The sequence below is a fragment of the Camelina sativa genome, chromosome 17 (assembly GCF_000633955.1).
Source record: "Camelina sativa cultivar DH55 chromosome 17, Cs, whole genome shotgun sequence".
NCBI lineage: Eukaryota > Viridiplantae > Streptophyta > Magnoliopsida > Brassicales > Brassicaceae > Camelina > Camelina sativa.
The window spans coordinates 8,831,356-8,849,564 of NC_025701.1; the positions used below are offsets into that span (position 1 = coordinate 8,831,356).

Below are 18,209 nucleotides of genomic sequence, written 5' to 3' on the forward strand. Positions count from 1 at the left end.
CAATCCCTAAATATTTTCAGGTATTTGCAAAGAATGTGATCGACTTACTTACTGCTGAGGCATGGTTCTCTGAAGACAAACAGCTAAAAGAGAAGGTTTGTCTACATTTCACACATCCTCATTGTCCTTTTCAGGATTTGCTTCTTCAATTTGGTTTCTCTTTTTCTTCTCAGATTGCTAAACTAAGCATCGAAACCAGCGTACCATCCGAGTATACTAGAATGATCCAATTAGAGCACACAGAAGAATTGAAACCCAGCGACACTGCCGGAAAGAAAAAGGTATTGTATTGATTAGAAGTTATGAACTACGTGCAATCGCCACATTCAACGAAAACCTAGTGATCAGACTCATTTTTTACTCATATATTAACAGACAGCAAGCAATGGCGAGAAACAGAAGATGATATCAAGAACGATCCCGCTACAAAGCCTCGGGATAGGCTTTGGTGATAAAACAGCCACCAGAGAGAATGTTCCACCAGGATTTGGCGAACAGAGAGCACCTGATGCTGCAGAGAAGTTTGTCAAGGCTGCTTCGAGCTGTTGTGTGTCATTGTGCAACAAATGTTGCTGCATGTGTTGTGTCCAATGCTGCACTAAGCTCAATGATCAATGTGTCCTTGTCTTCACACAGCTCTTCACAGCGATTGCTTGCCTTGCCTGCTTTGAATGTTGCTCAGCTATTTGCTGCTCTGGAGACGACGGGTAGTTATAATGTTAAACAAAAAAACCGGTTTTGAATTCAAGTGTAACGCTTTTTAAGTTTCAAAGTAAGTTTGTACATTTACATACACGTTGCATGTACGGCCTCATCAAATATAAAAGCTATGTTTTTTTTCTTTTTTTTTTTTGTAAAGTTGCTTCAGGGGAGTAAAGTGTAAAAAGAAGAGACAAATCCATGTGTTTCTTTCACAATTTACTCGATTTCGTTCTCTTTAAACGATACATATATTGTAATATAATGCAAATTTGGTGAACCGTCATTCAACAAAGTCCACAAAGATGGGATCAAGTGCTAGAAAAATGGTGACTCGAAGTCATAAGAAACTGATATCGAGGGGGTTTATAGGAACTTGAACCCCAACTTTTGAATCGCTGGCTTTTTGCTGGCTTCAGGGATTTGTGTTTACTGTGTCTTTAAAAACATGGGACCACTATGATCATCTTTTATCTTCTAAAGTTATCCAAGGAGATAAAAATAGATCATTGACAGAAAAAGAAAATTTCTTGGAGAAACACACATACATGTGCTCCTATTTATGTCTCTGAAATATGAAGGTTTGTTTTCATATTTTGTTTAATTTGACTCAACTTTGTGTAGTGTTTGATCCCTCTTTGATTGTGTAAAACATCTTGATCTTGTTGTTCTTCACAGATTTTTAGTTGGGTTCAAAGAAAGCTTAGCGGAAAGAAGCATGAGTCTACTTCAGATTCTTGTGAGTAAAATATTCGTAGACTACATGAACAATATTTGCATAGATCATTGAGCTATGTATTCATATTTGTTTGATGTCTACATAGCTCAAGAATCATTAGGACCTCCTTTGAGTAAAGAAGTCCAAGGTTGGCCTCAAGACGAAGAAACCTTCCTAGCCATTGGAACACTTGGAAACAATATCTGCCCCAAGGAAGAAGAAGAAGAAACAGAATCTAGCAAAGATCTAACTGCGGTTAATACAGATGTTACTATCGGGAAGAAGAAATCGCTTTCTTTTCTTCTCAAGAAGATGTTTGTTTGCACGAGTGGCTTCAAAACTCCACCTCATCTTCTTGATTTATCTAGAGGAGATTCTATGCCTAACACTCGAATGGAAAAGGTACTTTTATCTACCTACATATATGTGACCAAATTATCCGATTACGAGCAATGATGAAATCTATATATTGTTTGCTTGTGTGCAGATGCTTAGGACAATACTCAACAAGAAGATACATCCACAACGTTCAAATTCCATTGCAAAAAAGTACTTGGAGAATAATCATAAGATTATAGATGAAGCTCGTTCAAGTGTAGAGGCCAACAAATGGGTCAAGACTGACTCTGAATGTGAGATTTTCTAAATACATAACTTTGGCAGGTCACAAAAAAATAATTTCATCATAATTAACCAACTGTCTATATCATTGTTGGCTTTATTGCAGTATTTAGTTAGTCAAAAGCATATCATAATGAACATCATGAGGACAGATTAGAGTGTAAGAATTTAAAAATAGATGAATAAACTAACGATTAGAAAAAGATGTAAAGCAAGAATAATGGGATAGGGAAGCTTAATTCAATTTCTTTGATGATTACAGATATTGTCTTGGAGATGTAGATATCAACCAATAAGCTAAATGGACCTGATTGATAGTCATGGTAATAATTAATAGAATCTAATTAGAACAAGTTTTTTTTTTTTTTTTCTTTTTACTAACAGTTGAATTATTTACTGATATATGAAAAAAGTAACATTTATGATTTACTGATTTAAAGACAAATAATCATAATCTCTTCTATGTTTCAGGTATCAGATGAGTGATGGTGAGTATGTTCAAAGTGTTCAAGAATATGATGAAGAATAACATGGAGATGGGTCATGAAAATATCTCTCTGATAATCATCGTTTACAGATGTATATTTTTACTTGTCAAATTCCAATTTTACCTTCTTTTTTTTTTGTTGTTACTCATCTTTTCATTATCTGGATTTGTTTTTTTTTTCTTTTCTTTTTTCAGATTTTTATGTTGTGAAGAAATCTGTTTGCTCATATGTACTGCTGTAACTACAAATATATTCATCTTATCAAACAAAAAAAATTTCAGTTTTTCTTTGTATTCATCATACTATCTAAAATAAGTGATCTTTTATGACTGTGATTTGGAGTCCATTAAAATGATGTAAAGGAACTCAAATGTAAAATAAAATAAAATAAAATGATGTAAAGGAACTCAAATGTAAAATAAAATAAAAATGGGGATGAATTTGTAACATTAACAAAGTTTGAGGGGTTTAAAGTAATTTTGTTTTTCGGGTCGGATCTCGTCTGAGAAAACTTGACAGAACAGAGTCGTCCAACTTAACGAAAACGATCCGATAGATCTCAAAGTCTCTCTCTTTCTCGGTGGAAATTAGGGTTCTTTAGATTCTCCTCCATTCGTAGCGGTCAATTACATCGAGGAGAAGAAAAGGGGGAGGGAGAGTTGGGGAATTGGGAAACTGAGAGAAGTCAAAAAGGCAAATGCGAGTTGTAGAGTTGTAGAGTTCCAATGTCTTGGGCTGCTCCTGATGATATCTTCTTCTCCACTTCTCTTGCTGCTTACTTAGATAGTAATCTCTCTTTCTCTCGAATCTTTAGAAAAAAGGATAGACCTTTACCAAATGAATGGTTGATAAAGATGTTAGCTTTGTCTTCTACTGATTCAATAGTCTCTTTTATGTCTTTGCAGAGAAACTTCTTGTGTTGCTTCGTGATGGTAGGAAACTGATGGGTCTACTTCGGTCCTTTGATCAATTTGGTACCTTTCTTTCTCTCTTTTGCAAATGAAAGTCCAAAATCTCTGAAGTCGATTTGATCTCTCAAGTGGTTTTTTTTTGTTTTCATTTTGGTTGAAGCAAATGCTGTGTTAGAAGAAGCTTATGAAAGAGTCATCGTGGGTAATCTCTACTGTGATATTCCCTTAGGTCTTTACATTATCCGTGGCGAAAATGTTGTCTTGATTGGTGAACTGGTAATATAGCTTTTTACTATTTACAAACCAATTCCTTTTTAGCATTCTGAAATGAAAGAAAGATTTGGACTATTGAATCGGGTCTTTTTTTTTTGTGATCTTAGGATGTTGATAAAGAAGAGCTTCCTGCTCAAATGGTTCAGGTTCCAGAAGCAGAAATCAAAAGGGTTAGTAGTGCAATATCTCTTTACTTCTCTGAGTCCCTTGTTGATTGCTTTAGCTTTGATTTGGGAGCTTCTTGCAGGAATAGATTCTTAGCTGAGTTGCTTTTCTTTGGTGTTTTCGGATTTTCTGACTCCCTCACTCTTCTGTATATATATAATCAGGCTCAGAAAGCAGAGAAAGAAGAAATGCTTCTAAAGGGTACAATGCGAAAAAGAATGGAGTTCCTTGATCTCGATTAGGGAATTTACATGTGTTGCAGCATTGTAGAAACTAGAAAAGCTGAAGATGGGGAATACAGAAGATCCTTTAAATTACTAGTCAAATGTTAGTTGCTATGTGCGTGTGTGTGTGTGTGGACATTTGATGAATCCTCAGAAGCTCTGTGTATGGAATAAAATTATTGCGGAACTTGACCCTGTTCTTTACTGACCATTATTTTTATCAATCACAATTCAGAGAAACCAAAGGTACAGAGATCAAAGGTGAACTCAAAGTACAACTACAACCTTGTATGGTTCTTATACATGAAAGGAACTGAAAGTAACAAAACAACATAGTAAAACCACTGAGCCAATTTGAAAGGCATCTCTCTAGGACCTTTCACTCTGGGTAAGATAGCATTGTGATAAGTGACTCGTGTTGAGGAAACTGCGACACGAGCTCAGACCGTTTCGCGAGCTCAAAGTCCTCGAACTGGAAACCCGGAGCGCATGTGCAGCCAACAAGAGAGAAATGTTTCTCAGAGTCTCTAGGCTCGGCTTTAACCAGAGTCCCGTCTTGAGAAAAACGAACATCCTTTGTGGGAAACGAACCAAACCAGATGTTTGGAGGGACCGTGTACTGAGGCTTCTGACCACCTTCTATCAAGTCAGGACCAAGACTTGTGAATTTCAAATTCCCATCATCGTGGAGTTCCACTACCTAATCAAGACATGAAGAAGTAGAACACAAATTATATTCGTCTACTCATTTTATGGTTTTGTTCAGTGTTAATGGCAAGAGATTCAACTTACAGTAAGGGGTTCACCCAAATAGAAGTGCCAGGTTTCAGCCATTGGTATGCGATGAAGACGAGAAACGTTCCCAGATGGAAGCATGAAGTAGATACATGTGCTCACAGCTCTGTCAACCTTAACTGCAGAGACTCATAAAAGACCAAAAAGGATCAAACTTGTTAGACGATCTGCAGACAAATAATTAAGCATTGTTGATTAGATCGTTGAATAGAGAATCCAAGCAAATTCACAAACCAAACATACTATCATCTATGTCCCTAAAACTAATCATCTTCAGCCAACCCAAACAGTGATGATAACACAACAAAATCTATGTCAGATCAGATTTCGGAGGATCTTACCGCTGAAATCTCAAAAAAATGCAAACTCGGAAACTAATGACTACACAGTACACACTATGACTATATCAATAAGATCCCAAATCAATGGAAGCGATGGATACAAATAAACGAGAAAGAGAGAGAGAGAATTACAGGTTGGAGGGAGCTGAGAGGTGGTGAGGAGAACAGAAGTATCTCTTAAAGTTTGAGAGAAAAAGCCTCCTTCTGGGTGAGGGCTGAGGTTGAGCTTTCCGACGATTTCTGAAGACTTCACCATCTCCGACAATACCCAATCACTCACTAACCGATCTCTCTCAAAGTCTCAAGCTTTGTCCACCAAACTCCAAATCAGTTCTTCTAACTTCGTTTTAAGGTTACGGTATGTTAATTTTCTCTTTTTGTTATAGACTTTATAGTACTACTCACTCGCCATCCAAAATTGACTTTTCTCAACACAGGACCACAGCTTTCATATATCTCTACAATAAACACCCTACCAAATTGATTACTTCGTGTACAACTTACTTTTCTGTTCAGTGTTTCACTTACAGAACAACCAAACACAGCACACGTTTCATCCGCAATTACAAAATCAAGATTCCAAACTCAATGGTTTTTTCAAACGTAGAAGATAATATATATAGTTCATATCCCTTTTACTTCAAGTCATACATGTTCATATCATTATTATTAGCATATTGTGAAGAAATGAAGCTGAATCATGTCTAAACGTGTGATCTTTCAAAACGTAGAGCCACCACTTCTTCTGGACATCGTCTGCATAACTCCATTCATTAGTCCTTGAACTGATTTCCCAACTCCAGCTCCTATGTCTTGTGCAAAATACTTGGCCTGCCACAAAATGTGAAATTGAGCATGAGAATTTTTCATTCCAATGTTGTAGGTTAGTCGTAGCAACAAGTATGAAGCATACTGAAAAAGGTTTTTACTATACCTCTTGTATGCTCTTCTTCAGATCAAAAGCATCTTTGACTCTGTCATCCAAGAATGCCCATGTATCCCGATGTTCTGCTCAAAACAAAATAATGATATCAAACTTTGAATAGTTTCTTTGATTAGCATAGCAATGTATCCAAAGGGAGGAGGACTAAGAACCAAACCTAAGGAGTCATCAGTGAGCATGTAAATCTCAGTGGTTGAGTAAACACCTCCAAGAATAGTGCGCTTCACATACCAATCTAAATCCGAGGCTCCATCTCCAACAGCATGCCATATCTCATCAACTAACATTGCCCGTTGCTTAAAACTCGCTGCAACATTCAGAGGATGCGCCTATTTCACCAAAAGAGGATATCAGAACTAGCTATTTGTCTATCATGAAACAGAGAGAATTCGAAAAAAACTCACTTGGATGCTCAGAGCTTGAGGCCATTTTGACATGTAAGGGACTTGCATTTCTAAGCGAATTCTAATGAGCTTGGCAATGCGTGCACTTGGAATCAGGTTTTGCAAATCCAATCCAGAGTCTATTTTATCCATAAGCAACTGAAGGCATTCATCCATGAAGAACTGAAACACAAACATGAAACTCAACAATAGAACCACCAAAATCCAATCTTTTAAGCTCAAAAATCTACAAAATTTTTAATGATTCTAGAGACGCCATTACCTCAACAAGTGCAGCTTCTTTCCTGGAGAAAGAGCCAACAATGGAAGGAGACACACCAACATCCCTTGAACCAGCCATCATTGCTTCCTCAGTCCAACCTAATCTCGGCTACACAAAATTCCCAAACATACAAAAACTTATTAACCTCCACAAAAAATGAAACCTTTGAGGCAAATCTATGAAAATTTATACCCACCACATGACGGAGAGACGCAGAGAGAACACGAGCCTGCTCTTCCTGGAACTCAGCTCTCGGCTTCCTGTTCTCATCTCGACGTGGTCCTTCCTCTGTACTCGTTGAAGAAGAAGACGACGCCGTGTGATCCGATTGATTAGGGTTCACAGACTGATTACCACCCATCGGCGATTCAGCATTACCACCAATCGACGAAGTGCAGAGACCGGAACTGTAAGAGGAAGGGATGATCGTGGACCTGAGCTTGGGAAATCGGAGGAGACGGGTGGCTGTAAAAGCACCACCACCGCCGAGAAGACGCTTCGCCGCCGTACGGTACATCGTTCGCCGGAGTGTGAGGGATTGTGACACGTAGATGAGATCGTTGCCACGAGAAAATTAAAAGGGTTTACTCTGTTTTCCCCAAGTGAACTGATTTGATGAACAAATCAATTTGGGCGTTTTCTTAATTTATAATTTATTTATTTTGCCTCCTATTTATGATTATTTGCTTATATGATAACAAAATTATTTATTTGTCTAAAACATACCTAATTTTAACGTTGTTAGTAAAATCGTCAATGGTTGATGTGTTAAGTCACATCGAACCGTACACGTGTCGCGTAACACTGGCTTCACAAAATTCATCTGGATAACAAAGCCCATAACATTCGAAGTTCATATACAATCACATAAACAAAAGAAAAAAAATGTTTATTATCATCTCCGCACGAATCAAAGATGGCTCTTGCCATTGCTTCTGCGCTCACATTATCCACGACGAGCAGAGTCGAAATCCCGACCGAGAGAAGACGACAAGTACCGTGGTGTGCAACACTGGCTGGTGGAAAAATAAATAGCGACCGCGTGGTGGTGGTTCGTGCTGGCAAAGAAGTGTCTAGTGTCTGTGAACCACTTCCTCCAGACCGTCCTTTGTGGTTCCCTGGTAGCTCTCCACCTGAATGGCTTGATGGCAGGTTCGTTACTTAACCAATCATTATTTCTTGATACTCTTTTTCGTCCATTAAACTTTCAATATTGTTGTTTCTTGCAGCCTACCTGGTGATTTCGGTTTTGATCCTCTCGGTTTAGGTACGGAAATTAAAAAAGAAAAGCAGGTATAAACCGAGTTTTAGACTAACTAGTGTTTGTTTTTCATAGGGTCTGACCCGGACACCCTCAAATGGTTTGCACAAGCTGAGCTTATTCATAGCCGGTGGGCAATGCTGGCAGTGACCGGTATCCTAATACCGGAATGTCTCGAGCGGTTAGGTTTTCTCGAGAACTTTTCATGGTACGATGCAGGGTCACGTGAGTACTTTGCGGATTCCACTACGTTGTTCGTGGCTCAATTGGTTTTAATGGGATGGGCAGAAGGTAGAAGATGGGCCGATATGATTAAACCGGGGTCCGTCGACATAGAACCAAAGTACCCACACAAAGTGAATCCTAAACCGGATGTTGGTTACCCGGGAGGTATATGGTTCGATTTTATGATGTGGGGGAGAGGTTCTCCTGAACCGGTTATGGTTTTAAGGACTAAAGAGATTAAAAACGGACGGCTGGCTATGCTTGCTTTCGTTGGATTCTGTTTCCAAGCTACCTACACTACTAGTCAAGATCCAATTGAGAATCTCATGGCTCATCTTGCTGATCCTGGTCACTGCAACGTCTTCTCGGTAAGCTATAATTTATCATGAAGATCATTATCAATTTATCATGATGATAATAATGTGTGTATTGATCAGCCTTCATGGGTGCGTACTACTTCTTTTGCAGGCATTTACATCACATTGATCAGGATTAGCTTCCAATAAATTCTTTTTTAAAATATATAATATGAGCAATTATGGATGTCGAACTTTTGTATATATTTTTCACTCGCCCTTTGTTAGAACTTCTGCTTAATTAATTAATTAATTAAGATGTAAAATGAAGAAATAACAAGACAACAAGATGAGCTTTATTACTTTAAAATCCTTACAAACGATCCACTTGGATGAGACTTCCTACATAAACTTGAAAAATTAAATCCAAAAACATATATATAGATGAGAAAGTTATGGAATATGCATGTATGTGATTCCAAGGATTCATGAATTATTTATGCATATCATACCGGCAGCATATGTGTAAATGACGTTTAATTAGTTAAAAATACAAAAAGAAAACGGATCGTATAATATGCTCCTGTTCGAGATAGGAATTTCATATAACAACAACATAATAATAATAATAATAATAATAATAATAATAATAATAATAATAATAATAATAATAATACTGAGAAAGAAAAGAAATTGAACTATTTTGACACCATATAATATATATTTTATTATACTTAAATGACTAAGACCATCATCATCCGAGAACTGCCTTCTCGTTATTAAAATAGTATATTTTAATTATTTTATTTTAATATTATTATATATTTAAATAATAAATTTGAAAAAGAAAAATTAGCCTATATTAAACTGACATATGGTAAGCAACGATTCTCATAATGCTTTAGGAAGTAACGTTACTCTTCCTTTACCTTTCTTTATTATTATTTTATTATTACTTTTTAATTTTTAATTAAGAATACTCCTAAGAGAACTACCAATAATCATGCTCTAGTTGTATTGTTACAAAACTATACTATATACTGAAGAAGTTGCCGAAAAAAACAACGTTGAGTTCTACATCAACATGTTACAAGTGGTAAAAAATTAGTAACAGTTATCTGAACGCCATTGACAGTGGTTCTGCTTCAGAAATCTCATTTCTGGTTGCTACGGCCTGTGAGAAGAAAGACGACAACTCACCACCATCGGCCAAGGCAAAGCAATATAACATAGTATTTAAAGGTTCTTCTAATCTGGTATTTTTTTATGCTTGAAACTTAAAAATTATCACTTGTTTTTTTTGTATTGTCAAGTGACCTTGATTTAATATTTGATGGTATTTAAACAGTCTTCCAATCTGGGTACACTTTTTGTGCTTGAAACTTAAACTGAAAAGTGATTACTTGTTCTAATCTTCTTCTATATTTTTGTTCATAATTTTGTTCTTAAAATGTTGAGTTTAAAATTTTACATGTATGAAGACTAGGAAACTATTTATATAACTAAGAAGATTAGTAGTTTGTGGATAATTCATTCACTCATAGAGAAAAGCTATAGAAGGTTATTGGATGTATGATTTTGATGGATTTGGAAATCCAAACAAAAATCATGTGTTATTCAATCATTGATTTTAAAATACTTATCAAAATCATGTGTTATTGGTTCTGTCATTTACAAATACTTTTTAAAATCTCTTGTTATTCATTTAATGATTTGTTTTTGGATTTCAAATTCCACATTATGTTTTATATGGATTTGAATGGATTTGATAGTGTAAAATAGAATGATTGAAATCCAATGTTAAAACATGTTATTTCAAAATCCATCTGTTTTGATTTCTAAAATTTACAATTCCATATGGATTTAGAAATCACCTCTCCAATAACAGACTACACATATATTTTAATCATCCTTAATTAAAAATTTTGGTTCAATAATAAATTTATTATATCCAACGACTTCAAATCGTTTTGAAGTTATTAAATAAAAAAGGTTTTTCATCTTTGTGTGGGCTTGTCTGTTTCCGCAATAGAATCTCGAAGCTGTTAAAATTGAGCACGGAAAGAATCAAAACATACCAGAATAAACCGGTACGCTAAATATACCGGTTTGGTTCAATTCAGTTTTGCCGATTTCTCTCGCACACCAAACTCCTTGTGTCTCTCACCAGCTTCTGACACAGACTTGGCACCTCTCAGTGACGGATCTTTGCGTCTAATTCACTTTTTCTCTCGGGGGCTAAATCTGAGGAAACCCAACAACAAGAACCCCTCCCCCATGTTTCTAATTCCCAGTAAATCGAATCATGGTAGAGAATTTACTTCCGACTCGGTTCCAATTCCATCTCCAGAGACTTGAACCGAAGCGTCGTCTTACTTCTTTACTTGCTTCTCACAAGACAACACTCTTCACATTTCTCTGGATCGCCGCCTTTGGTTCCGTCTTCCTATGGCAACGAACGGCTTACGTCTCCTCCGGCTCCAGAGCTGGTCCCGTCGGAGGAAAGTTCACTATTTTCGGTAAGATCAAACCGGTTCGGCCACTGCCTCGATTGAGACCTGTGGTGTTCGATTTGAAAGATTTCGGAGGTGTTGGAGATGGGTTTACGCTTAACACTGAGGCGTTTGAGAGAGCCGTGGTTTCAATCTCGAAGCTTGGGAGTAATAGCGGTGGTGGTCAGCTGAATGTGCCTCCTGGACGGTGGCTCACTGCTCCGTTTAATCTCACTAGTCATATGACTCTTTTTCTTGCTGAGGATTCTGAGATTCTTGGTGTTGAGGTTAGTGGAATTATTTGATTTCTCTTTGTCTCGATACAGCGGCATAAACACCAAAGGTTTATCCTTTTGGTTCATTGATTTTCATGATTAAGATGCTTTAAGCTCTGTTTAGCTCAAAATTGTAGAACTTTTAGCCACCACTAAGCTTAGAACTTGAGATATTTAGGTTACATGTAACTTTACTTTAGCTAAGTTAAAGTATATTGACTGTGTTTGCTTGGTTCAGAGGTACATAACTTAAGAGATCTAATTTGTTTGAGGATAACAAATGCTAGATTTGGTATGCAACTGAGAGTATAGGTTTACAAAGCAGAGGTTCTCTCAATGAGATAATGAGACTTTACGTGATTGCTGTGTGAATCTTATTGTGTCACTTTAATTATCAGGATGAGAAGTATTGGCCTTTGATGCCGCCATTGCCTTCATATGGTTATGGTAGAGAGCGTCCGGGACCTCGTTATGGGAGCTTGATCCATGGTCAAAACCTCAAAGACATTGTGATAACCGGTTTGTGATTTCCTCCTTGGAGTGTTCATGTTTGTGAAATTATGAGAAATGAGTTAGTGAGTAATGGATATAACAAACAGGTCACAACGGAACAATAAATGGACAAGGACAGTCGTGGTGGAAGAAGCATCAGAGAAGACTTCTCAACAATACGAGGGGACCTTTAGTTCAAATCATGTGGTCCAGTGACATTGTTATCACCGACATAACAATGCGTGACTCACCCTTCTGGACTCTTCATCCATATGACTGCAAAAACGTAACAATAAGGAATGTCACCATCTTAGCTCCTGTAACCGGAGCACCAAATACTGATGGAATTGATCCCGGTATTGTTCTCTTACCGCCTACTGTTGTTCTCCGGTTATCCTGCGTTTGATAGATTTGTAACTTCTTTTGCACCGTTGTATCTTTCTGTAAACAGATTCGTGTGAGGATATGGTAATTGAGGACTGCTACATTAGCACCGGGGATGATGCCATCGCGATAAAGAGTGGATGGGATCAGTTTGGTATTGCATATGGACGACCTTCAACAAACATTCTTATCCGTAATCTCATTGTTCGCTCTGTTATAAGGTAAAAGAGTTTTCTCATATATCATGTTTCACCTCACAAGTTCAATCTCATAAAACAAAATAAGCAAAAGGTTTCTATATATATTTTGACAGTGCTGGTGTATCAATCGGGAGCGAGATGTCCGGTGGAATATCTAACGTGACGATCGAGAATCTTCTGATCTGGAACTCGAGACGCGGAATCAGAATCAAAACGGCTCCAGGACGAGGCGGTTACATCAAAAACATAACCTACAAAAACCTAACACTAGATAACGTCCGGGTTGGTATCGTGATCAAAACGGATTACAACGAGCATGCAGATGATAACTACGATCGGAAAGCGTATCCGACACNACAAAATGAAATGTTTTTTTTTTTTTTTTTGGACAGTTTCTCATTCTGATAAATAATTTGTAGTTTTTAGTTAAAAATCATATAGAAATATCTAAACTGAAGGAATAATATAATTAAAGAATACGAAATTGTAATGAATGGATGAGTTATGAATACAAGACTCAAAAATGTAGAGGCTTACAGTTGAGGCTCAACTGTTGAGCGGTAGAATGCTTAGAAAAATCAGAATTGTCCATGTTGATGTTTATGTATGCGATACCAGAATTGTCATTGTCCTTGTATAGGTTGTTTTGTCTAAAAGTGGGGGTGTTTAAGATAGGAAGTTTTAAAAATATATGTTTGAAAGTATTGTAACAAACTTTCTTCTTTAATATATACCAAAAAAAGCATATTAGACTTCACATTTTTTTAATTATGGTTTATCATTTAACAAGGACTTGAAGACTAGACTATAGAATACAGATAAATTAAGAGCCGTAAATTAAAGGTAAACTGAAATCGTGCATGAATATATAGCTAGAGATATAAAGATATAAATATACGTTTGGACAACCACAACCACTACATGCTCGCGACAGGCAAACGAACAAGGCCTTATTATAAATTAAACATGTCCCATGCAAACTCACCAACAACTCAAAGCACTCTTCATCAAAACCATTTCTCTCTCTCTCTCTCTCTATCTTGCATAATCTCTCCAAATGGCTTCTACCTACAATAAGCTTACTTCTTCGAGAGTAGCGATCATCGGTGCCGGTGTGAGCGGTTTAGCTGCTGCTAAGAACTTAGCTCATCACAACCCGACCGTATTCGAAGCCTCGGATTTAGTCGGAGGTGTTTGGAGGAGCTGCACTTACGAGACGACCAAGTTACAATCGGCTCGAGTCGGTTACGAGTTCTCTGACTTTCCATGGCCCAATAGAGATGACCCTACTTTCCCATCTTACGTTGAGATACTAGATTACTTGGAATCTTATGCTAAGCATTTTGATCTTCTCAAGTTCATGAAGTTTGGCTCTAAGGTCATCGAAGTTAGGTTCATCGGTGACGGCGAAACTCCTCAGATGGTTGACCTCGGTGCGTACGGCAACTTGTTGCCCGGCAAACCAGTGTGGGAAGTTGCCGTTCAAACCGGAGATTCTGGAGATATTCAGGTTTGTTTGATAATTAACTCTCTTTACATGTTTCGGTCTCATATATTTGCTACCGCATGCATTCGCAATGGTGCATATATTCAAAATAGTTTCTTTAACGATTGTATTTCGGTAAATTTGAAGCTGATGCATGGTCTCAAACTGTCATGCAGATCACACTGCTTTTTTTTAATATATACATCATACATGAATTAAAATATGTGTTAGTTACTATTTACTAATATTAATACATTTTTTATGTAAAAACTGCATAGAACTTCCAAATAGTTTTTGAAAACTACTACATGCATGCATCATTAACTCGATTGAAAACTTACGTCTATTAGTGAGTTTTTTGTATAACGTTTTTGTTATTAATGTGTGCGAGCGCGCAGTGGCATGCATTTGAGTTCGTAGTAGTGTGTACCGGAAAATACGGCGACGTTCCAAGAATACCGGCTTTTCCGGCAATGAAAGGGCCGGAGATATTCAAAGGAAAAGTGATGCATTCGATGGATTACTGCAATTTAGAGAAAGAAGAAGCTTCTAGTCTCCTCCATGGCAAAAAAGTTGCTGTCATCGGCTCTAAGAAATCCGCCATCGATTTGGCTTTTGAGTCTGCTTTAGCTAATCAAGGTACGTACATATATATGATATATATTTTGTTTAAGTTCTCTTTGATCCACAAAATTCTTTGTTAAGTAATACTTAATTAGCTTCACTCTAACAATTGGCACAAGTCAAAATAAAATTAAAAATAATAGCAATATAATAATCGTCTTTGTTAAGTATATGTATAAATAATTCTTCTCGGTTGGACAATGGACCTGACCAGACCGTTAATATACTACTTGGCACAACAATAAAACAATGGTGGTGAGAACAACGCATTAGTTATCACCATATAATATGATTCCAATACTAATTTTTTTATTTTTAAAAAAAAATTGCAGGAGAAGGAGGAAAAGCATGCACAATGGTGATGAGAACAACACATTGGGTGTTTCCACATCATTGGGTGTGGGGACTACCATTCTTCTTGTTCTACTCAACAAGAGCTTCTCAGTTCTTCCATGATAGGCCTAACCAAAGTTTCCTTAGAACTCTCTTTTGCTTCATCTTCTCTCTTCTGGTTAGTGATCTTAAAACCCCTTCTTACTTCTCTATGTCTATATAAATTGTGCAATGAAACTATATTAAGTTTTAAAAACAATTATGTGAAACAGCGTGCCGCGGTCTCCAAATTCGTTGAATCATATGTTATGTGGAAGCTACCTCTAGCGAAATATGGTCTTACACCGGACCATTCTTTCGAGGAAGACTATGCTTCTTGTCAAATGGCGATCGTACCGGAGAATTTCTTTGAGGAAGCGGATAAAGGGATGATCCGGTTTAAGAAATCATCAAAGTGGTGCTTTTATGATGAGGGGATTGAGTTTGAGGATGGGACTACGTTAGAAGCTGATGTTGTGATACTTGCGACTGGTTATGATGGCAAGAAGAAGCTCAAAGCCATTGTTCCTGAACCTTATCGAACTTGGCTCGAGTTTCCATGCGGTCTCATGCCTTTATACAGGTACGTACGTATATTTTATAATAACATCGTTACAGTACTTGAATGAAAAGTCGAGATTATATAATACTCATATGAAATTTGGACCATATTATATGAGTAACAAAAACTAAAAATATCTTTCAGGGGAACAATCCATCCATTGATACCGAACATGGGTTTCGTGGGATACGTCCAGAGCATGTCGAACTTACACACATCAGAGCTACGTTCAATGTGGCTAAGCCGGCTCGTGGATGAGAAATTCAAATTACCAAGCAAAGAGAAGATGTTCGATCAATTCTTGAAGGAAATGGAAGTGACTAGAAGATTAAGCAGATTCTACAAACTTCATTGCATTTCCACTTTCAGCATCCAACATGCCGATGATTTGTGCAACGACATGGGACTCAACCCTTGGCGTAAATCCAATTTGCTCCTTGAAGCGTTTAGTCCTTATGGTTCAAAAGATTACCGCCTCGATCAAGAAGAAGAAGATGGCTCAAACTAAATTGAATGTATTATGAAATGAAATTGTTACAAATAATTGTGTGATGGTGTATAATACTTCATCTGTCCTTTAAAGATTGATGTTCTGTGGTTTTTTCAAAGATTGATATTCTTCCATTTTTAGTTAATTAATACTGTATTAAACTTTTGTGAATTTCAAGAAATAATCAATAAGAAAATTTGAAAATTTGAATAGCTATTGGTCTATAAATATATAATATTATTTTTTAGTAAATAAAAAATATTATATTTAAACTTAATAATCATTGTTTCTTAATTTGTATAAAAAACCCTCAAACATCAATCTTTACGAGACAGATGGAGTATTAATTATGTCAATTGATAAAGGAATAAATATGTATTTTTAAGTTTCATAAGGTTTTATTGATATAAACAAATGTTGTAATATTTATATCATTTATTTAGGCCATGTTCGGTACGTAAAATGCTGCGACACATTTAAGTGACTCAAAATTATCCATCAAATCAAGCAAAAGAAACGATGGAGGATAATAAAAGGTGTCGCAACGACTATTTTTTCCGGTGTTTTCGGTGTTATCGGTGTTGCTGAAAACAGAGCGACCGTAAAACTAATAAAAAAAAAGTCGCTGAGACTATTTTATGAAATTACCGTTGTTAATCTCCACATACTTGGATATCAAGTTAGGTGTGTTTTTGTGTCACTGATCACTAAAACAGCGACCATGAAAAGAACAGAGCCTTACTCTTTCCAGTGGCATTTTGTTCTAACATTATTTTCATTGCTTTTTTTTAACTCTTTCTGTATTACTAAGAAATCATTTTCTAAAATAAAACACTATTTCTTATCTACCTAAACACTATATATAGCCAATGGAAAAAAAACTGCAAAATACAAATGAATTGATTGAAAATGTAAATATCACTTAAAATAAAATAATTTTTGGGGCTAAATATCAATTATTATCATCACTTCACTTACTATGAGTCTACTACGATGATAAATTAAATTTCAAAAAAAAATGAATACTATTGAAAACATCAATTATTATAATTATTTTTTATGTTTGGATTAATTAGAATATAGGGTGAATTGTTTTTTTTTTTGGTTAATTTTTTCTCTTTTTTTTTGGCACTCTCTGACTGTAAAAATGCCAATTACGTATCCAAACTCTATTGTTTAAAATCAGTCGCTACTAAGAGTCGCAGCGATAGCCTCCCGAACAGGGCTGATAATTACATATCGTGATCAAAACGGATTACAACGAGCATGAAGATGATAATTACGATTGGAAAGCGTATCCAACATTCTCAGGATTCAGTTTCACGGGAATCCACGGACAAGAAGTGCGAGTGCCGGTCCGAATCCATGGGAGCGAGCAGATTCCGGTAAGGAATGTGACGTTTCGGGATATGTCCGTTGGGATAACGTACAAGAAGAAGCATATATTTCAATGTTCGTTCGTGAAATGACGAGTCTATGGTTCTATATCCCCACGACCTTGCGAGAATTTTGATTTGTGCGACGAGGAAGGTCGTCTTGTTAAGCCTGCTGCTGAGTCCAATGTGACGGACATTGACTACGACATTTGAATGTTTCTCAATTCACTGTCATCTCGGATCATTTGTGTGTACATAAACGTATATTTGGACACAAAATGAATGTTTTATTTGTTATTTGGACAGTTTTAGTTAAAAATCATATAGAAATATCTAAAGTGAAGGAGTAATATATATTTGTAAATGATTTTCTATCCCACTATTCTTTTCTTTGACTGAACAACATTGCATTATGGGGATATCTTATGAATAACAAATCAATGAAATATGTCCTAGTTTGATACGTAATTTGTTAGCAATAATTTATCAAGAATAGGTAGTAATAATAAACTGCTGTATCTATAATAATTCTTCGATGATGACCAAAGAATAAATTAGAACGAACGGGATTGACTTGCTTTATTGATCGAATTAAAGAATACAAAATATTGTAATGAATGGATGAATACAAGACTCAAAACTCATAAATGTTGAGGCTTACAGTTGAGCGGTAGAATGCTTACAGAAATCAGAATTGTCCATGTTGATGTTTATATATGCGATTACCGGAAGCACATGTTGCCGTATTCAACTCCATGACTATGCTCGCATATCTACGCACGAGTCCATGACACAGGCATGGTATCAGCATATTCGATGAAACGGGCTCA

General features: G+C 36.5%; 8 protein-coding genes across 8 annotated transcripts; 6 read left to right on the forward strand and 2 right to left on the reverse strand.

The window, feature by feature from the left end:
• On the forward strand, positions 16–917 carry LOC104756252. The gene is made up of 3 exons (XM_010478810.2): positions 16–95; positions 174–281; positions 376–917. Exons 2-3 carry the CDS (start codon positions 222–224, stop codon positions 709–711), a joined length of 396 nt encoding a protein of 131 aa, XP_010477112.1. The 5' UTR covers positions 16–95; positions 174–221; the 3' UTR covers positions 712–917.
• Positions 1,162–2,063, forward strand: LOC104756254. The gene is made up of 4 exons (XM_010478814.2): positions 1,162–1,280; positions 1,378–1,438; positions 1,524–1,819; positions 1,905–2,063. The coding sequence occupies exons 1-4, from the start codon at positions 1,275–1,277 to the stop codon at positions 2,061–2,063; spliced, it is 522 nt and encodes a 173-aa protein (XP_010477116.1). The 5' UTR covers positions 1,162–1,274.
• Positions 3,012–4,305, forward strand: LOC104756256 (sm-like protein LSM1A). Its single transcript, XM_010478817.2, has 5 exons — positions 3,012–3,312; positions 3,432–3,500; positions 3,598–3,713; positions 3,818–3,880; positions 4,040–4,305. Exons 1-5 carry the CDS (start codon positions 3,252–3,254, stop codon positions 4,115–4,117), a joined length of 387 nt encoding a protein of 128 aa, XP_010477119.1. The 5' UTR covers positions 3,012–3,251; the 3' UTR covers positions 4,118–4,305.
• LOC104756255 lies at positions 4,295–5,620 on the reverse strand. The gene is made up of 3 exons (XM_010478816.2): positions 5,368–5,620; positions 4,892–5,013; positions 4,295–4,799 (listed from the first exon to the last, which is right to left on the reverse strand). The coding sequence occupies exons 1-3, from the start codon at positions 5,489–5,491 to the stop codon at positions 4,479–4,481; spliced, it is 567 nt and encodes a 188-aa protein (XP_010477118.1). The 5' UTR covers positions 5,492–5,620; the 3' UTR covers positions 4,295–4,478.
• On the reverse strand, positions 5,766–7,472 carry LOC104756257 (ubiquinone biosynthesis protein COQ9-B, mitochondrial). Its single transcript, XM_010478818.2, has 6 exons — positions 7,041–7,472; positions 6,845–6,952; positions 6,583–6,744; positions 6,336–6,507; positions 6,170–6,243; positions 5,766–6,066 (listed from the first exon to the last, which is right to left on the reverse strand). Exons 1-6 carry the CDS (start codon positions 7,359–7,361, stop codon positions 5,956–5,958), a joined length of 948 nt encoding a protein of 315 aa, XP_010477120.1. The 5' UTR covers positions 7,362–7,472; the 3' UTR covers positions 5,766–5,955.
• On the forward strand, positions 7,717–8,988 carry LOC104756258 (photosystem I chlorophyll a/b-binding protein 6, chloroplastic-like). Its single transcript, XM_010478819.2, has 4 exons — positions 7,717–7,996; positions 8,074–8,111; positions 8,181–8,698; positions 8,799–8,988. The coding sequence occupies exons 1-4, from the start codon at positions 7,761–7,763 to the stop codon at positions 8,814–8,816; spliced, it is 810 nt and encodes a 269-aa protein (XP_010477121.1). The 5' UTR covers positions 7,717–7,760; the 3' UTR covers positions 8,817–8,988.
• LOC104759294 (probable polygalacturonase) lies at positions 10,760–17,582 on the forward strand. The gene is made up of 6 exons (XM_019238704.1): positions 10,760–11,405; positions 11,792–11,912; positions 11,993–12,241; positions 12,337–12,490; positions 12,583–12,824; positions 17,309–17,582. Exons 1-6 carry the CDS (start codon positions 10,932–10,934, stop codon positions 17,470–17,472), a joined length of 1,404 nt encoding a protein of 467 aa, XP_019094249.1. The 5' UTR covers positions 10,760–10,931; the 3' UTR covers positions 17,473–17,582.
• On the forward strand, positions 13,471–16,102 carry LOC104759295 (probable flavin-containing monooxygenase 1). The gene is made up of 5 exons (XM_010482238.2): positions 13,471–13,979; positions 14,354–14,594; positions 14,912–15,090; positions 15,185–15,534; positions 15,658–16,102. The coding sequence occupies exons 1-5, from the start codon at positions 13,527–13,529 to the stop codon at positions 16,019–16,021; spliced, it is 1,587 nt and encodes a 528-aa protein (XP_010480540.1). The 5' UTR covers positions 13,471–13,526; the 3' UTR covers positions 16,022–16,102.

What these genes read in the sequence shown, in the direction of transcription:
- LOC104756252 (XM_010478810.2), top strand. Translation starts at nt 222, where the DNA reads ATGATCCAATTAGAGCACACAGAAGAATTGAAACCCAGCGACACTGCC. An exon ending in ACACTGCCGGAAAGAAAAAG is followed by an intron (nt 282 to 375) that starts GTATTGTATTGA and finishes ATATATTAACAG; the next exon opens with ACAGCAAGCAATGGCGAGAA.
- LOC104756254 (XM_010478814.2), top strand. An exon ending in TGAGTCTACTTCAGATTCTT is followed by an intron (nt 1,439 to 1,523) that starts GTGAGTAAAATA and finishes ATGTCTACATAG; the next exon opens with CTCAAGAATCATTAGGACCT. An exon ending in CTAACACTCGAATGGAAAAG is followed by an intron (nt 1,820 to 1,904) that starts GTACTTTTATCT and finishes GCTTGTGTGCAG; the next exon opens with ATGCTTAGGACAATACTCAA.
- LOC104756256 (XM_010478817.2), top strand. Translation starts at nt 3,252, where the DNA reads ATGTCTTGGGCTGCTCCTGATGATATCTTCTTCTCCACTTCTCTTGCT. An exon ending in TCTTGCTGCTTACTTAGATA is followed by an intron (nt 3,313 to 3,431) that starts GTAATCTCTCTT and finishes ATGTCTTTGCAG; the next exon opens with AGAAACTTCTTGTGTTGCTT. An exon ending in TCGGTCCTTTGATCAATTTG is followed by an intron (nt 3,501 to 3,597) that starts GTACCTTTCTTT and finishes TTTTGGTTGAAG; the next exon opens with CAAATGCTGTGTTAGAAGAA.
- LOC104756255 (XM_010478816.2), bottom strand. Translation starts at nt 5,491, where the DNA reads ATGGTGAAGTCTTCAGAAATCGTCGGAAAGCTCAACCTCAGCCCTCAC. An exon ending in CTCTCAGCTCCCTCCAACCT is followed by an intron (nt 5,014 to 5,367) that starts GTAATTCTCTCT and finishes GAGTCTCTGCAG; the next exon opens with TTAAGGTTGACAGAGCTGTG. An exon ending in ATTTGGGTGAACCCCTTACT is followed by an intron (nt 4,800 to 4,891) that starts GTAAGTTGAATC and finishes TGTCTTGATTAG; the next exon opens with GTAGTGGAACTCCACGATGA.
- LOC104756257 (XM_010478818.2), bottom strand. Translation starts at nt 7,361, where the DNA reads ATGTACCGTACGGCGGCGAAGCGTCTTCTCGGCGGTGGTGGTGCTTTT. An exon ending in AAGAAGCTGCACTTGTTGAG is followed by an intron (nt 6,745 to 6,844) that starts GTAATGGCGTCT and finishes TTTGTGTTTCAG; the next exon opens with TTCTTCATGGATGAATGCCT. An exon ending in CTCAAGCTCTGAGCATCCAA is followed by an intron (nt 6,508 to 6,582) that starts GTGAGTTTTTTT and finishes TTGGTGAAATAG; the next exon opens with GCGCATCCTCTGAATGTTGC.
- LOC104756258 (XM_010478819.2), top strand. Translation starts at nt 7,761, where the DNA reads ATGGCTCTTGCCATTGCTTCTGCGCTCACATTATCCACGACGAGCAGA. An exon ending in CCTGAATGGCTTGATGGCAG is followed by an intron (nt 7,997 to 8,073) that starts GTTCGTTACTTA and finishes TGTTTCTTGCAG; the next exon opens with CCTACCTGGTGATTTCGGTT. An exon ending in TTTTGATCCTCTCGGTTTAG is followed by an intron (nt 8,112 to 8,180) that starts GTACGGAAATTA and finishes TGTTTTTCATAG; the next exon opens with GGTCTGACCCGGACACCCTC.
- LOC104759294 (XM_019238704.1), top strand. Translation starts at nt 10,932, where the DNA reads ATGGTAGAGAATTTACTTCCGACTCGGTTCCAATTCCATCTCCAGAGA. An exon ending in CTGAGATTCTTGGTGTTGAG is followed by an intron (nt 11,406 to 11,791) that starts GTTAGTGGAATT and finishes TTTAATTATCAG; the next exon opens with GATGAGAAGTATTGGCCTTT. An exon ending in CAAAGACATTGTGATAACCG is followed by an intron (nt 11,913 to 11,992) that starts GTTTGTGATTTC and finishes TATAACAAACAG; the next exon opens with GTCACAACGGAACAATAAAT.
- LOC104759295 (XM_010482238.2), top strand. Translation starts at nt 13,527, where the DNA reads ATGGCTTCTACCTACAATAAGCTTACTTCTTCGAGAGTAGCGATCATC. An exon ending in GAGATTCTGGAGATATTCAG is followed by an intron (nt 13,980 to 14,353) that starts GTTTGTTTGATA and finishes GCGAGCGCGCAG; the next exon opens with TGGCATGCATTTGAGTTCGT. An exon ending in GGTCTCATGCCTTTATACAG is followed by an intron (nt 15,535 to 15,657) that starts GTACGTACGTAT and finishes AATATCTTTCAG; the next exon opens with GGGAACAATCCATCCATTGA.